Source organism: Cariama cristata, unplaced genomic scaffold (genome assembly GCF_000690535.1).
Source record: "Cariama cristata isolate BGI_N322 unplaced genomic scaffold, ASM69053v1 scaffold6290, whole genome shotgun sequence".
NCBI classification, from domain to species: Eukaryota; Metazoa; Chordata; class Aves; order Cariamiformes; family Cariamidae; genus Cariama; species Cariama cristata.
This window is the reverse complement of record NW_009594017.1, coordinates 75,438-94,661: the sequence shown is the minus strand read 5'-3', so window position 1 is coordinate 94,661 and position 19,224 is coordinate 75,438. Positions and strand designations below refer to the sequence as shown.

Genomic DNA, 19,224 nt, shown 5'->3' with positions numbered 1-19,224 from the left:
GAAAGAGTGAGATAGCTTATTTCTGGACTTTCTTGAGTTTTATAGCTGCCTCAGGGCTTGGCTTTGCCCTGTTTTTGCAAAAACAGCTACTGATTTGAATGTATTTCTACAGTTCTCCAAACACAACCAATGTCTAAAAGAGAAATCCAAGGGAGGTGGCACTTCACTGGGCAAGAACACTGTCCACTCCCTAGTGTGCAGCATACAGTTTCCACAAGCTCAACAGCCCCTCTCTCATCTTTTCCTTATTTCATTTACCCATCCAGTGGGATCTTATGAAATAAAACAAAACCTAAAAGAAACAAAATAAAATGTGAGAAATCATGCTTTAAAAAGAAGTCAAAGAAAAATTAATACAAAAGCCCAAACACAAAGGAATACTTTACAATCAAACACATAAACATAAAATGCATTTAACACATACATAAAATGTTAAATAAAAACTGAACATGAATTTATGAAAATGACAACAGTAGCTCTATCTTGTGGCCAATGATTTTATCCATTAACTAAAAATGCACAAGGCATGCTAATCATTTGTCTTTAACATATCAAAATATTCACATTAAACTGTAATGCAATAAATCTAGAATTCTCCAACCAAGGACTGTACTATGCATGCATCAGAAAGACCTCAGACAGGTGTCCTGCCTTGCGCAAAGGCCTATGGTGAACAAGCTTGGGTACACAATCAAGTGCTCCATCTTTGGTCTGGTCAGCCAACTAAGTAAAGAGAACCCTGCCATGCCACGGAGTCACTCTAAGTAAAACACCAGGTTCCTCTCTAACCTTTGTTTCACACCTCAGCTCTGTGCACATCATCCCTTCTGTCTGCTCCAAACACTGTCCTGCCCTTAATGTCATTAAATGACTTTGTAATGGCAGAAAAAAGTGGAGCTGGGGTAAATGTTACTTAATTATCTCAAAATGTATTGTTTCTAAATATCAGTAGGAACTTAAAAATCAACAACTAAATATGATGGTACATTGAAACAGAAGTAAAAACCCCTGGGTCATGTTCTGTTCTGAGATGAAGGAGAAACCTGTTCCCCAAACATTACCTGACCGTTTAAGGCTAAGAACTTTAAAGGCGGCTATGTTTGGCCCTGTGTGAAATCCAGCTATCCAACTCTATAGCATAAATGCTTCCTAGAACAGCATTGTCTTACCCAGTCTGTTGTTATCTGATGCAGTTGAGTTATTATGTACATCACTGTTGACAGTCACCATTACTTGCTCTAATGACATTTGAAAAAAAACATGTGAGAGTTGTACTATTATCCTGCAAATATAAATTTCATCAGTAGGGTTTTTTTGGTTTTTTTACCTTGCTTTAGTAAGTTCTCAATGTTTATGAAGAGTAAAAGTTTATCCATATTCCACACACTTTAAACAACAGTTCAGAGCCAAATCTTGATTTGTGTTAAATGAATGGGACTTATGCTATCAGTTTCAAGACAAGTTGATTTTGACTGTTAGTAATTAAGTAACAATGACTAATTCATTTACATTGCATTTCCTTGCTTGTCCTAACCTCGAGGCATTCTTAGTCCTTCTACCCTGAAAGCAGGTAATGGCACATTCAGAAGCTGAACACGCTAGCTTTGAGCCACAGCACAATTCCCAAAGAGTGTGGCAAAACTCCTTTCCTCTGAAACAATTCATGAGGTTTAGTGTAAGACATCAAGAAAAAACAAAGGGACTTGGCTAATTCACACACAAAAATTCAGTATCAGTTGAAGTGAGTATCATTTCAGAACAGCTAGGCTTCCACATCAGGACTGTTCTACCTTGAAAGGAAGGCTCTAGGCTAGACCGACATTGAGAAGATGAGTTTCTTACAGTCACATCCACATGTAGTAATGAGTATCTTAAGAACTTGTAAGGAACATGACATTATTATTGGAATCTGTGCTCTTACTGAAGCTTACATCATTTGGGTCCTTGCTCCTTCTACTGCCTCGTCTTACACACATAAAATATCTCAAAGTGAATTAATATAGTTTTGCCGTACCATGAAATTCTCAACAAGAGAATTCAAAACCAAAACCCTATCATTAAAAATTCAGTTCATCACACAGTGTATTAATATCACAGCCCTAAAAGCCTACTGTAATGTCAAGAAAAATGCACAGCTGCAAAATATGTTGACCTTCGTGACTGTATATGCATGTTGCAAACTCCATGTAACAGAGTTTGAGCAAGACTGAGGATCCGTTTCTGCACATGGTACAAAGATGGCAGGCATTTCCAAGCCTTTCTGCAGTATCTTTACTGAGTGACTGTAGTTTATCATTATCTCCTAAGTAATTTTCTTAAGGATGTTTGGAAGTTACACGTTAGACAGAAAAAGAAGTATCATCAAGGTTTTCGTAGTCTAGAATTGAAAGCTGCTGCATGGTTGCTACCTTCCCTTCAAATTTCCTAGGCCATTCAGACTTCCTTTGCAGAATTTTGTTTTCTTAGATGTGTGAGATTGCATATACTTTTGGAGACTAAGTCAAAGGACAGATACATGTATTTACATAAAAACACACGTTTACACCACACTTTTAACAGTAAAGCAAATAATCCGCAAGTGAAAGCTTTCTGGCCTTTTAGTTTGTTCCTTACCTGGTCTGCTGCAGTGAAATCACACTGCTGTGTTTAAAGTCACCACTGAATTTTCATTTGAGAAGTTGTTAACTCATGAACTACTATTTAGTGTACAGTACTATGCAAAACACAGGTAGACAATAGATCTGCTTATATTCTTAGTTGCATCTGCATGTATATTAGCAACTCTAGTAGTCAACAGTGATGTCTAGAACAACCAGAACGGAAGAAGCCTCAGACCTAGGACCTGAGCAGTCTACAGGAGTCAAGAAGTCCACAGGGGAGTCCTGCAAGTCCTATTAAAGGTACAAGAATTAATCACAATAAATACATCTTTTAAAGAAAAAAACAGTTAACAGAAGGGAGTCCAAAATCAAAAAAAAAAAAAACAGAACGAAAAGAAAAAGGTTTTTAAAAAAAAGAGTCTATTGACTTTATTCACTGAAACATGGAAAGCAACCAGATAAAGTATGTAGAAAAGAAAAGGACATAGAAATACAGAATAATTGTGGGGTGGCAGGGGGGGCGGTGGTGCAGAATTGGGGGTGAGGGATATAGGAAGGCTCTGATAGGACATGGGTGAAATGGAGCAAGGAAGAGGGACGGAAATATAAAGATGCAGAACCTGAACAGAAATGCTTTAAAAAAATAGTTCCAGGGAAAGAACAAAAAGCTGCAAACCTGTTAAGCAACAGGCAATCTGGACTTAATTTGTACACTAGATGTCTGACTATTTGGAGTCTTTGAGCTAATAGAGGCAAAATACTATGGGTAGTGGGTATTTAGAAGATGATTTTTCACATCCTAGCTGCCAACCTCTTATCTGGCTTCTCAGAGTTCAAAAGGAGTCAGTTAGGCAGGTTGAGGCAAAGCCTGATTTTGGCTTGAATTGCTGCCGGGGCACTGGATTCTGAGCTTAATACTAGTTTTAAAAAAACACTGCTGTTATGTAAGGTGCCACTCAGACTTGCAGAGGAAAGTACACTAAGGAATAAAAATAAAAAACTCAAAATAAAAGTGGAAGAGAGAGAAAAAGCTATCCATCTTCCCTGTACAAGGAATGACAAAACTTCATTCATCCTTTAAGGGAACATTATGTATCTGTCTCTCTCAGATGCAAATGTGTCCAAGACAATAAAGAAAATAATTAGTTTAAAATATAACCTGCTGATACTTTATTTCCAATATCAGCTCTTCATTCAGAGAGTTTTGAAGTGAGCATTGTATTCATTATTACTCTTAAAACAAACATTATAATGATTTTGCAATACACTCTTTTGGGGACATCAAATTTAAGTCCAACTGCTCTCCACCGAAGAGAATGTGCTACAGAAAGTGTAGTTTGAATTATGTTATTAATACGGATCCAGTTGAGTGAACAGTGGAAATTTTTTTTCATCCTACAACTGACTTTCTGGAAGTACCACAGCTGACTATCTCATCGAGCTTTACAGACCTGTATCTCAGATACTGGATGACCCATAACTTCCTAAGAGCTTACTGTCATCGGGAGCTGGATAAAATGCCTTTAAGACCAGTTTTTTCTTGCTTTTCTATACATTAGAGAAGAAAGTATAAAAATAAAAGTACAATAGCAAAAACCCGTATGTTTATAGGTACCGAACTCATTCTGAAAGAAGAGTCTTTCATAAACACAATCCTTTTTATATGTAAAGAAGCAAACTTTTTTTCCTCCATTAACCAGCACACAACACAGAACTGAAGAGTTAAGAGCATCATAACATCTAATGCATCATAACATCTAATACATTGCCATATCTGGGAACATCACTGTTACAGGGATAGTCACACATCCATGGGTTCAATTTCTACCTGTCCCAAACAATCTCGATCACACCCCTTCTCACTGGCTATGTTCCCTACAAGCCTTCACCTAAAGTCATTCAAGGAGGAAAATGTTACAACATAGTAATCTTCTGAACTTTTTTCGCAAAGCAGGATGATAAATTTTAGTTGTTTGAAGTCCTTTCTTACTGCAACAGGATTTGAAATCATATATTCCAATGAGCTGTACATAAATTGGAGGTTCTGCATCAAGCTTTCTTTGGTCACTACAAACCTGACCTGAAATCTGCCAGAGTAAATAAAGGTTTCCTGTAATCATGACTTAACTGAATTCAAAACTAAGTTTCATATAGGTACATCCCACTTCCCAAATATGTCTCTACATACAACCTGCATAACATGTACGTAAACCCAAGCATTCAAAGGAAAGCAGAAGCAAAGGAAGTGCTGAGCAATCGAAATTTTCTATGATGTTAAGTCTCATTACACTTTCTCTCTTCATCAAGTACATATGCTTTATCCTAAGCACAATGTTACCTGGGGCCTTGATCCAAACAGAGTATTTTGAAACAAAAATCAATTTATATTTTTACTTTTTCCAGCCTGGAGGAAATTGAGCATAACAAGACATGTATCTCTGGTCTTTTTAAATGAACCGTGATCTATATGGAAAAAGCTCAAACTGCTGAGTGGAAGGGAGTAAAGCAAAGAGAAGACATAGTTGCATTACCTAAAAAGGTATTATTATCAAATTGGTCAGTTTCTTGTTTCAAGTAGAAAATTACATGAAACAATTAATTCCTAGTTTTATTTGCTTCTTGAATCTGAGCCACTGCTTCAAAGAGCAGTGCTGGCTAATGCTGTGGCAAAATGAGTACAAAATGTCACCTCATTTTTATTGGAAAGCAAGGGGAGGCTCCTGGATAGGTTTCTGGAGAATGTTTATTGCACAAAGAAGAATAATGTTTTGCCTCATTACAGCAATGCCTATTCAGCAGCAGAAGACAAAGTTGTCTGAAGAAATCCATACTTAGGATTTTGCAGATTTTGCATGCATCAGGCTCAACACTGCCTTGTGTTTCAGAGCACAGTAATATAAACATTTAATACAATTTTTTCTTAATTTTTAAATCGCTTTTACCCCAGGAAGCAATAAGACAGTATTTTTCATTCATGCCATTAAGAGCTCTAATGATATATGTAAATATTACTTTTTTTACCTAAAGATAAAAGCATGGATAGAAGACAAACAAATGAAAACCAAAGACCTAAAAACACACAGACTTGGACACACTCTTTATTTATTAGAGCTCAGGGATTCCCAGAAAATTTTGGATCTGAATTTCACTTTAGTCTGTCTTTCCAGATCAGATTTTTCAATAACTGAATTCACTTAGTAATTGGAAAAACTAGAATCAAAAGTGATTAAACAGTCTATCCCATGAAGTTGTACATTAAGAGCCTTGACCCTCTTATGTTCCTCGATTGCTTACGACAACAGGAAGGCAGTACACAATACAGTTATCATATTAACCTCAGGACTATTTATAGTAACTCAAAACTTAGAGTTTTTGCTCTCCTTTACATTTCTTCAAAATACTGCAATATCTTAGAAAGATTTCTTTTCCACTACCACTAGCTTTTCCTCTAATGTTTAGATTTATGCTCCAGAGATAAGGATACATAGTTTGTCATTTTATGGATGCTGCCACCTGTATGAGATTTCCAAACGTGCTTAATAAAATTGGAGCCATCAACATTAGTGTTACAGGCAGCATTCAATCTATTTAATGGTTTGTTTCATTGATCTACAAGTTCATAAAATGAGAAACGGGGTCAAACAGAATTATATGGACTTTAGTATAGAAGCCTATAAAGCTGTTCTCAGTGCAAAATGAGTTAGAGCTAAGAGATCATAAAACTTGACCTGTCTACTCAGCATTTCACAGGCCAAAAATATTTTGGGCTAACAGTCCTCTACATTGCTAACAAGGATCATTTAATATCTTAACCTGTTTTACCTTGGTTTGATTTGGGGGTTTTATTTTATTTCCTGGTATGATACACTGGAAGATGCACTCATTTTCCAAGTAGGTAGCAGAAAATGAAACATTTGTGCTCAGCACTCTGAAGGAGAAAATACTGCATCTTTCTCAAGGACAGTCATTACCCTTATGTCTTCCAGCACAATATCCAACAGACGTTTCCTTTTACAGTACTGCTGCTGATGTTGTAGTTGCTATGCTTGCTATTGATTCTTGAGAGTCAAGGACATTAAAAGCTGAACCTCAAACCACCAGTGCTCAGAGCGAGTCAGTGCATATATTTTGCACAGCTTCTAATACAGGGACAGGTTAAAGTGAAAAAGAGAGTGTGAATAAGCAACTGTTCAGACTCTGAAACAGAATTCTGCAGTAACAGCAGCTCCCTGTAGAACCACAGAAAACACACATTAATAGAAACCCAGTTCATAGGAAAGGGCGTAGCAATTACTATCTGCATACACATTTTAAAATATGGACGTCTGCAGGTTATTTTACACTTCATTTGCATGAAACACTGTATGCCGGAGAGATCAAGCAATATATGAACGAACATCTTCTCAAATCTTTCTGCAAATACTTAAAAAGTCAAATGTGTTTACCTTATGACATCCCTAGCATTTGTGTTTAATATGCTCATTGGTATGCACGTAAAATACAGAAATGCTACTACACAGATACACTTTTGACAAGTGTCAGTTTACAGCCACAAGAAAGAAGATCAGAGCACATGAAGGACACAGCATAATTATGTCCTGCCCTTTTGAAAAACAGAATCACTGTCAACTTTGAAATCATTCTGCCTCTACCTGAATACTGAAGCCAATTCTGCCACCACGTTAGCTTGCATAATTCCAAGGATCAATAGATATTCCACATTTTCAATATATGGCCTTTGACAAGAACTGGCAAGCCAGTTCTTACATACAAATTAAAGAAATAATGTTGCTCATTCCAGTACAATAACAGTTACAGAACTATCTCATATATATTCATTTATAAGGGGATTATTTTGCTTACTGTTGCCTTACAACAATATTAACTCCTTTTATCATTACAGGCCTCATAGTTGTTACTGAGCAATTCTCCAGCTTCCTTTCTATGACATTTTACCTTGAGTCTTTGAAGTCTGAATAATTCTTACAAGATGCATATCCCATAATCACTGAGTGTCTCTAGCAAAACAATTCTTTTTTTTTTACTTCATTAATCTTAACTGCCTTCCTTTACAGTCACTATTATTCAAGAACGTCCATGTGGCAATTAACAATCTTCGTTAAAAAAAAATGATCTGTGTGTGGTCAATGATCACGATAGTGGACTGACAGCAAGCAACCAAGAGCCAAAACCCAGCTCGCCCAGTTACTGTTTTGCTCCATGAACACTACTATCACTTCTGTGCATATTTTCTTCCTCCATCCTGTGCAGACTTTAAACCTCAGGGCCAGAGATCATGCCCCATTTTGATACTTGATTCAAGTATTTCACCCCACAAATTCTCTCCTGACAGAAAAATTAAGACATAGGTCCCACGGGGAAAAACCCAAAATAACCCAAAATTCCTGCTAGTTATATCTTACCACAAATCCTAATGTCACAGCACAGGGAAGAGACAACCTTACAGTTGCCTTCCACTGAACCTTATCCACATCCATCTTCCTCCACAGCAACACATGGGCTTTGATGGAAGAGAAGGATGAGGCATGGGTTGTTTCCTCATGAACCTCGTGGTCTGAATTTACACTCCTGAAAAGCCATCTCAAAGTCTAGCACACATTTTGTAGGCAGCTTGAAGTATACACATTCAGGTCCTACACTTCTTCCAAGGCTCCAGGGACTTTTCTTTTTCCCCAGATACTGCAGAAAGTTGGAAACACACCAAAGACACTGCTTGGCTGTGAACGCCTCTGTGATACCTCCCAAACACAGAAGAATAGTATTTTTAAGGAAAAATACTGCACAAGACAGTATCAAATGAAGCAGTTTGATTCTTCTGAATCACAGCTGCTTGGAGCTAAAGTGAAAACAATGTGCGCTTACTCCAGTCTGGCCTTGGTTTGCTTCATTTTGTTCTCAGTTTTCCATGAGCACAAAATGGATCTCCATTGAAAGGAGCATTCTTCATAGGATATACCAAGGAATGGAGAAGGAAAATGGTGTTGGGGAAAAAGGGAAGCTCCCACTCTTTGTATTTATGAATGCTACTTCTTACAGCACCTTTTTGACAGAACAAATTACATACTATATTTAAAAAGCTAACTGCACTCAAAATACAGTCAAAAAGCCCCACCTGAAGACTCAGTGACTTTACAGGAGTAAGTAAACTATTTTACTAAATGATACTATGTAATTATAAACTTAATTAACACGAAATAAATTAGACATGAGTCTATAATGGATACCATGCTCAGTTGCTTATTGCTGTAACTGCCAGGGGAGGCTATTAGCAAGTAAGTGAATAAGACTGTTCTCTGACTTGAAACTGTGTCCCTGCCACTGGAGCTGCTGGGTTTCTATACATGTATGCTCCTCTCTGCGCATGTGGAACAAACTCCTGCCCTGTTATCCAACCAAAGAAAACATATTACCATCATATAACTTCAGAGGGAATGAACCAGGAAAGGAATGGTGCTATTGAGGTGCTGGAGTGCATCCAGCAAAGGGCAACGGAGCTTGTGAAGGGTCTGGAGGGTAAGTCTTATAAGGAGCATCTGAGGGAGCTGGGGTTCTTAACCTGGTGAAGAGGAGGCTGAGGGGAGACCTTATCGCTCTCTACATCTGAAAGGAGGGGTGAGGAAACATCCCATGAACATCCTCCTGAAAGGAGGTTGTAGCAAGGTGGGGGTCAGTCTCTTCTCCCAGGCAACTAGTGATAGGACAAGAGGGTGTAGTCTGAAAGTGCGCCAGGGGAAGTTCAGGCTAGAAATGAGGAAGCATTTCTTCACAGAAAGGGTCATTAGTCATTGGAATGGGCTGCCCAGGGAGGTGGTGGGGTCCTCATCCCTGGAGGTGTTTAAGAAAACACTGGATGTGACACTTAGTGTCATGGTCTAGCTGACATGGTGGTGTTATGGCAAAGGTTGGACCCGATGATCCCAGAGGTCTCTTCCAACCAAACCAATTCCGTGGTTCTGTGATTCTGTGTTCAGTTATTCCCATAGCATTGCCAAGATGTGTCTTCTGAATTTCCCCATTTCTACAGAAAGAATGGTCTTTTAGCCATATTAAGCTTAACAAAATGCTTTAAATGCTTTTGAAATAACAGATATTTCTTCTGAGAGAAGAGAGATTGATGCTTTACTTGGTGACAATTCCCCCTAAAGGCACTGTTTTAAGAAATCCAGAGTCCTCAGTCTTCATAATCAAATCCCCTTGCCTTTTCAATCAATAAATAGCCAAACCAATATGCCCGGCTCTTCTTTGGTCAGGCAAACAGAATGACTGCCTAGCCTTGGGGTCCAGAACCAAACAGGTGCTAGCCTGTAACAACTGCACGTCAGGAGTCCCAGGAACCCAGCAATGCTTTGGTAGCAATGCTGCTAGCCTTGGCCAAGATGGTACTCTCCACCTGTGCTACTGCCACTGCAAAAGGAATCACCAATAGAGCTTATGCTTGCCCTCCTTTCTTGAGATGGCATTCCCATCTCATCCCCACCTCCACAACTTCCTCCCAGAATATAAACTCAGACTGACTTGGATCAAGGCTGCTACAAACCAGAACTTGAATGACTCTACCCTACCAGAGTAACAGTGCGAATTCAGATGTGGAACAGACACACAACAAGATCCAAACAGTACTTAACAAGCCAAAATCTCTTTACTGTAAATGGTATGTGCAAGACCAGTTGTTTCCAGGCTCATCTACTAAGCTAAAGACTTCAAAGACAAAGATGCTTACGGCGTATTTGTGTCAGTAAATAAAAAAGCTAGAGCCCAGACTTGAGGATGGGTATATCTTATTTTTTATCCACAATTATTTAATCTACATTAAATTAAGGTACCATTTTGGCCTAAGATAAATAGCACTCCACAGACCATGTCCCAGTGCAGTTCAAAGGAGAGCATGAGTCAGGAATTACTTAAAATAAACAGTATGTATGAGGCCACCTTATTTGATGGATGAGAGAGAAGAGAGTTTTAAATGAATGCCTTTCCCTAAGATCCAGAGAATGTACCCTAGCCCCATTTGATTTGATGGCATACTGGTAGCCTCAAACACTGCTGTGCTTTGCCCCAGAACCTAGTGAAATTATACAGTACATGCAAATCACACACTGCGCCCACTCTCCAGCGACACCACTTAACAGATAATATAGAATTGAGTTATTTCTGATTACCTGAAGTACAATGGAATAAGTGATCAGTTACATGAAATGCATGCTAGTATTGCAACTGGTTAAATAATTTTCAAAATAATTATACCAATTTTGTTAATGTAGGACACAAAAGCCTGGTATTTGGCCAGTTCTAATTATTAGGCTTGGTGCCATCAATCAGTATTGATGGAACAGAAAGCAATTTTTGACATTCTGTCTGCAAAATGTATTAACAGGTACTTGAGAGCTCTTGTGATTTTACTTGTCTGGATTGGAAAATCAGATGATGATTGAAAACATGTTAGCAAACTTAAAAAGAAAAAAAAAAAAACAAAAAACCTAAAAAAACCAAAAAACAAAAACCAAAAAACCAAAAACCCACTCATCTAAAGAGAACAGTCTAAACATGTTATTTGGGACTTTTCCCTAGATATACAGCTGGGTTTGCTTACACCAAATGGATTCTTACCAATTGCTTCACAATGTATTTGTAATGAGCAAAACAAGACAGCAAATTACATTCTCACTCTGTTATTTAGTCCATCCCAATTTATCAAATATTTCAATAGAATAAAATCCCTTTCAAGCACTGTCCAAAGCCCTGACATTTACAGAAAAATAACGTCCCAGATTGATAAGGGAACCTAAGATGCATCATTAATTATTCACAATTTTCACTGCATATATATTTTTTCGACCAAAAATGTATGTATACATGCACACATACATATACATCATAGGACAGATACATCCCAGAAATATAACTGAAAACAAATGTAGTCTTTTATAATGACATCTGTTCTAAAAATAAGTAATTCTGTAAATTCACCAGGTATATTTAAAAACAATACAGTCTTTGCTCTTTATAGGTTAGGAGTCTGAATAGCTTTATCATCTCACCTTCATTGTCGCAGTCTTGCAATGAAAGCCATATTTGATCTACCAGACCAACTCCTTCTACTTCACCATGAACTGGAATGGAATGCATTACCATTAATGCAATTGTCAAGCATTTGGTTTGCAACTGCCAATTCTACTCTTTTTTTATATTTGTATTTTTTCACCAATTGCTTTATTTTCCACCCTACTCTGCAGGAGAGAAAATATCCATTGTGATACTTCTAGATTGTTCCCAGTTCACATTTTTCACAGTTAACAATCTATACCATGAGGAGGGCTGTCACTATTAACTGGTATTTTTTGGACTGGACTCTACTAGACACAACTTGTAGATGTGTTTCTGAGCCATACAAATATGCACGGCTTAAAAATACTTAGGAAAAAATTGTAATATGATGCTTTATGATAAGCAACGAGGAGATACTCTTCAATCATTGGCCAGATTCTTCTTTGTGTATATCGTTGGCCTGCAACGATGAACTTAATGTATAAATAGCCCCCACTGAAGTCAAGGGTCAGTATTTAGTCATATTGCATAGACCACTTTTTTGCTCTGGGTTTATGGTTTTTGTCTGGGTCTTTTGCTTTTGTTGGGATCATAGACAGAGAAAAACCCAACTCATTAGCAGCCAAGTCAGTCATTCACTGCATTAAAGAATCCTCAGAAGACCTAACCTCAAAATAGCTTGTTCAGCATGTGGCCCTACTCCTTACTCCCAATACGAAAATCAACACCTAATCAACTTGCATTGCCTAAAGCTTCTGCAAGTTGCTGTATGTTGTGCCAGAGACCATAGTGTTCCCTCATCCCTCACTGCATTCTGTCGGGCAGTAAGTATCAGTGTAGCAAAACAACAGGTTTGCACGTCTCCTGTTCTAGTCCAAGGTAGTTCAGCGTGAGGCATCACAATGAACATAAACAAAAGATTTGCAAATTCAAGCCTCTCTGTCCTGACTTTTCAGATACCAGTGCAAAGTACTCTTTGCAACACGGAAAAATGAACTCCACATGCAAAGGCAATGGATCTGTGGTCAGCAGACCTGGACATACATTATAAATTCCATGTAGTGACAAACACCTAAAAATAAAAAAACATAAAAAGCAAACCCCAGCCAAATAGCAGGGCTCAACTTAAATCATCTATTTAAATTATACTGCTTGAAAATTTGTGTAGCTGCACATTTATATACATACAAATTCCTTCCAATATATTTCACATGAGTCATGAAACAGCATTTTCCTTGGAAATCATATTAACATTAAGGTATCAGTCTCACACAAAAAAGCAATAGAAATAGATTTCCCATTACTATCATTTTTTGAACAGCATAAAATCAACTGATTTGAGTCATATTAAATATAATGTCAGTAGAATGAGCAAAGTGAACTGTGGACATTCTTTGACTGATTAGGGATTACAACTGACAGCAAATTTGGATCCATCATGTTCAGCAAGCATGATTAACTGTGTTCATAATATTCTACAATAAAGCTGACCTCCAGGAGCTCACTCCTGAAATTACTATGATAACTCCAAATTCTGTCATGACTTCAGACCTCTACCCTGTCCAGATTTTCCTAAAAAGCAGGAGAAGGGAGAGATGATGCCCTAAATTTTATTTATTTTTCAGCCAACATAAAAATTATACTGGACTGACTTTTTTAGCTCCTACAAATACATCCAGCTAATTCTAATCAAGTAAACAGATCTTAAATATCACTTTTAAACTATAAAATCTAAATTTCAAAAGGCAGACCTTGTTCATCAATACGATGTCTATGTGAAAACTGAAGCACGTAAGCAAGGGTAGGCAGCTCTGCTTGCCTCTTGACAAAGCATCAAACCTGTATTTTAGCAGCCTATTCAGAAAGAAAATGCTTGGCTGAGAGAATACTCTTAACAAGATTCTAAACAAAAGATATTAAGATATTCTCCTGTACTTGTGAGTGATTGCTTCTGATATTTCTCAAAACAGGAAAGCTATTTCACAGGGACAAAGGTTTCCACTCCCATTACAGGAACATTGTTTCCTTTCCGGCAATTAAAATACTGAATCTGGTACTCTCCTTAGGATTTACAGCACTACTTCAGGAAGTGAGGTTCTTTACTGAGTATGTAACAAGTTTACTTAGTCTACACTGAACTCATTTCCACATAAAGGGAAAAAATGTACCAAAAAAAGTACACAAAAAAAATTGGTATTTTTTTAAATCTGTCTTTCACTTGCAGTTCTGGAAAGCAAATTGCCAAAACACATTAAGAAGTATCATCGCCCATGCAGCGGAAACATCCTTTCCCTCACAAAGACAGAAGCTTAACTTTCTCAAACTCAACTCCATTTTACATACCTTGCAAAATCAAACATCTGAGATACGCTATACCATTGTCTCACTGCTTTTCTGTCCATAATGCAACCACAGGATTACTGGGGATAGGAGAGGAGGGGAAAGGCCCCTTTCATGACTGACACGAAGCCATTCACAAGCACAGCACCCCTGTACTTGGATCAGGGCAGAGCCCGCTCCTGTAATAGTATGGCTTTCTGTCTGAGTCTGACTATGCTAAGAGTTATTGCTGACAACCTTGATTAAACTAGTAATTAAATCCTCCAAAACACTACTATGGTTGAGCAGGAGTTGTGAGAAGGACAGAGACCAAGCAGCAGTTGTGACCTTGAAAAAAAAGTATTGATCGGATTTTGCTTTGTGAAAGGAAGGAGGGGAAACTGAAACCAATCATCCTGAATCATTAATGAGCTCCCAAAGCAGGGTCCTAACTCCAGTTTTTTACATATCCAAGTGGATCTTTCTTCAGACTTTCTCAAAAACAGCACATTTACAAACTATTCACAGAAAGAAATGGCAAATTCATTCAAGACAACATGAAATATGTTTAAGCAACAAGTCAAAGCTGTCACTTTTTGTGTACTTTAGACTATGTAATACATAACAACATGTATATTATATATATTATTAATATACGTATATATGTGTGTGTGTTTGTACATATTACGCTCACTACTGCGAGCAACTAAAAGATGCTATTGACTGTCTGTGCCACTACCTGTGCTTTCATTAGTACCCACTGATGCAGAATATGATTTTCCAGTCTTTCAATCCTTCCTAGGACTGAAAGGCCTTTGAGCATACTTTCTATCAGGAATATCCATTTGACTCCAATAAAGGAGAATGTTTTATTTTTTTAAAAAAAAGCTCTTCATAGAATGGAATGAAATAAAATTATCTGAGAAGTTATTATTTGTGTGTCAGGAAAAATCCAAATAACTGCTGTTTGGTAAAGTAATATCGAAGCATAAATGGGTATCAGAAAGCCAACCATTAGATGAGACATAGGAAGGTGTATGATAATTTTCTCCTTATTTATCTTGCATTTCACTGCATGCTCCTTCTTAGCGAGTTTTCCCTCCTCGATACATTCTTCAGTTTTCCTTCTAAAGTCTCTTTTCCTACAAATTGTCTCCAGTAGTTTTTCTTTAGGTAGGTCCAGCTACTGTGCTACTTACTGCAACACAAAGAAAGCCTCCTCCTTGGGTCTTGGGTCATCCAGTAGTCTTACTGCAAATCATTCTAATTATTAATGTACATCTACAGAGAAGTCATAATTTAGTTCATAGAACTACTTTTCTGATTCCAAAATGCCTTTATTGAACAAATCAACCATGTTAAAAGGTTGGAAAATTATCAAGCCAAGATTTTTTTAAAATGTGATCAAACCAAAAGAACTTGAAGAAAACCATCCAACAGCCAAATGATTGTTGACCATAGATATTTCCTCTCAGAGAGATGCCACTAAACTAAGGCATACCAACAAGGTGCAAATATGAAAAGATTTTTCTGTTTACCGTCCACTACAGGAAGTAATAAATGCAACAACTTCTGCCCCACTGCCACACAGCAGTACATTGGCAGAAGTCTACAGGCTGTTTCTGCACGAAGGAGTGTTCAGTGCTATCAAACACAGTGAGTTTGCATGTGTAGGAAGTTGGCTATTTTCAAAATACCCATGTGACTAGTTTCCCTTTAATTTCCTATTTAATTACCAATATTTCCACTGTCTGGAGATTAGAAATCTTCCTTAGAAATACCCTCTTTCTCAAGGACAATACGGTAACATTGACAGAGGCAAGAATTACTACTACTGGAATTAAATTCAGGCACCTTCTATAGTAATAGGATATAAAAAAACACTAGACTAACAGTGCTGCTTCTATACTTAACGATTACTGAATTAATGTCATAAAATAAAATGCGAACCATTATCTCATACAAACTGTATAAATGATTAAAAATTCTATACTGCAAAATCACACTCGAAAGGACATCATCACTTTTGCCCTAAACTCTGAAATATAACAGTTCTGCTTGCCACGGAAATCTACATTTTTGTATGCTAGTGAAAAAACATCCGAAAAAGATTAGAAGATCATAGGTAAGGAATAAGCAAGCTAGGTAATGATGAGGACATCTATTTAAGTAAGACAGAAGGAGATGAGCTGTGGATTACAGCGACATATTACACCTGAAGGACAATGTGCAAACCTACACTATTAACAAAGCCAGAAATCAATGTGTCTTCAGTGTTAGTCCAAAACTGCAATATGACCACACAGTGAGTTTAGCAATAATCTGGTGATGGACAGCTTTACATCATGAATTACATGGTGCTATACAGGAAGAGAAGAATCACTCATAATGTTATTGTTCAGTTTACATTTTCACTCTACGGTTTACATTTTCACTATACCATTGTCTGTTCCATAAGACGTGGGTAATGAACAATGAGGTGTTTCAGTGCCATGAATTGTACAGTATCTAAATGCCTTATTCAAGGGTCTGTAAGACCTATGAATTAATTCTCATAAAAACAGAAAAAAAATATTCCAAATCAGACGACCATTATTAAGTATCTCATTCCCTTTGATATCCAGTAGAAAACAGAATTTTCCACTGAGTGAGAATGGTGAGCTATGCAAGGTCTGATGACTGGCAGAGTGGGCCACTGAGGATTGCAGAACATGACAAAGAACCAAAACAACAAGAGACTGATCTCCAAACTGGTCTCAGACGGTTGGGGTCCAGAAACTTAAGAAATTGCATCCTTTATATGAACTTAGCTCATTATAATCTCATTATAATGCTAAAAAACACACACTTAGGAAGAGATTTCAGCTGCAAATTTAGGACCACCTTAGTATAATGAAGTAATTAGGTAATGAGACATGCACAGATGATTTGTTGTCGAATGCGATCATAGGTAACCAATCATTTGCTTTTGGGTAGTTCCTTCTTTGTTTCTATCCTGTATAAAAGCTGCCGTGTGATTTTCAACTGTGTGCTAGCTTGGTGGGACTATTACGTAGCAGCCACCTCTGTACAGACACGGAATAAAATACCTCTGCTCTGTGTGTATATTGGCATATTGCACACTGGGTGAATGAACCCCACTTTTGGGACAACATTTTTACATTTCAAAGAGCTATAAAGCTTCCCAATTTTGGTTACATAGTTTTCAGTCCCATGGCTCTTGGGTAGACTGTACAAAATCAAGGAGGAATAAAATGCAGTGGAACATTCCTCTGTAAAAACGTTTACTATCTTGGCTATAACTACTACAGCCATCTAACATCAGAAAGGACACATAATGATTTTTAAAAAACAAGCTGCATACAATCCTATGTATAAGTCTGTAATTTACAGGCCAAGGGCAAAATTCTCTTATTCCATGCACGTTACAAATGTAGTATCTGTGGAGTCTATCACAATGCCAATTTTGCACTGACTGGTAGCTCCTATTTCCATCAATGGTGTTCCGGTGCTGAAAAAGCAATAGAATGTGGTAGCCAGGCTAGGACAAAGAGGTTTGCTCCCACTGCTGGCTGAACCCTGCAGCACCCATCACCATGACACAAGCCATCCTTCTGATTTAAGAGAGCTGATCCACAGTTCTAACCAGCCGCTTCTATGTATACAATTTGCACTCGGTGGATGGGAGAAGCCTTGGGGTTTTTGCATTCATTATTTTAATTGTACATATTGCACACACTGGAATTCACTATATTCCTTAACATATTCATGGAAAGTCCTGCTGCTGCTTGCATTTGTTACTATATTCTTTGATGTGTTCACATCCAATCTTGTGACCACAAGTGAATAGCACAGGTTAGATTAGGTAAACCTTTGCTAACAGAGGTGTCCTGGCTAAGGGCCAGGCTGAGTGTCACTGTACAGAGTTTTGCAAAATAAGCTTTCTCATCTTCCTACCTTTTTGATTCTACAGTGGCTGTGGCACAAGAAACACATTTCTTGGCCCTTGCTGTCTGATTTTCAGTGTCACTGGTCTGGCCTTATTTCATCCCAAGCTGAAGTTTTAAATATTTTAACTTTTTCTTTTTCATTTCTCTTTATTAAAAAGGCGCACTGGAATTCATGACTGTCCAGACTCAGGGAGGGGTACCGCAAAAGACAGGTGACTGCAAGACACTGTTATTAGCTAAGGAGCATGACACTTCTCACAACAGAAGCACAGATTTCTTCCTCTGGTCCCATGGTATTATTTTGAAACATACATACCTTCTGGTATCACATTCCACACTAACAAACCAGTCTCACAACCACACAGTTCCACTGACTGCAAGAGCTTGATTTCAGGCTGGCAGCAGTTAGAGCTGAGAGAAAAAACAGCTTCCCAAGCTTTCACTCTGCTGTTACAGAGCTCAGAGCAGCTCCTGGCCCCAGCTGTGGTGACTGGACCAGGTCTGGTAATCTTTGCAAGATACCTGTAAAGGATGCATTCCCAACACTGGCCTGACCTAGAACAAACTCTTACACTTTTGTTCTGTGACACATCATCTCATCTTTCTCTCACTTCATCAGAGTTCGTCAGAGGTGATACTCTCCACAGCTCTCAATCCTCCCCCCTCACTCCCCTCTCACATTGCTTTCACCAGACAGGGTTACCAATTCACTCCTTTCTTCATTCATTTTCCCACTGATTTTTTTGCTCCTCCCCATGGCATCAGGGACTACCCTTTCAAAGCCTGGTTGGGAACTGGCCCAGGTGGATAAGAAATCACGCTACCGCTGTTTCTGTCATCGTTCCAACTGACAGAAGTTAGTACCACCTTCCTCATCATAATTAACTACTGCATCTTCGATCCCAGCAACTCCTCCACAACTTTGGGCTCCTATCTTAATCCCTTCCCACTCTTCCCTCTCTACTCAGAACATAATCAGTCCTTCCAATATAAACCTGGAAAAGGGCATGATTTTTCCCTTCTTTGGCTTGCTTTCCCTTAGTTACAGGCAAATGTTTTCCTTAACTATACCACAACCTTTTCCTTTTTCTCCATCGCAGTTTAAGAAATTCCCTACCTGCTCACCTCTTCTAGTCTTCTCACTTAGACTCGAAGATCTCCCCTTCTAGTTTCCCTTACCTCTTTTTTCAACCCTCCCCCTGCTCTTCTCCATCACTTCTCACTTAGCCCAACTTCTCCCACAATGAAGGCAGGATTTGATCTTGCCTTTTTTTTAAAAAAAAAAAGTA

The 19,224-nt window shown here is 38.1% G+C and overlaps 1 protein-coding gene across 1 annotated transcript in view; it reads right to left on the bottom strand.

Annotated features, from left to right (window-relative positions):
- Positions 1-19,224, bottom strand: part of LOC104158632 (BDNF/NT-3 growth factors receptor-like) — a 77,963-nt gene continuing 58,739 nt past the window's right edge. Inside the window, exons 11-13 of the mRNA XM_009696345.1 lie at positions 11,660-11,731; positions 1,170-1,238; positions 1-292 (exon numbers count right to left, since the gene is read on the bottom strand). Of these exons, the coding sequence (XP_009694647.1) occupies positions 255-292; positions 1,170-1,238; positions 11,660-11,731 (179 nt within the window). The 3' untranslated portion in view covers positions 1-254. The remainder of the gene's footprint in view (positions 293-1,169; positions 1,239-11,659; positions 11,732-19,224) is intronic.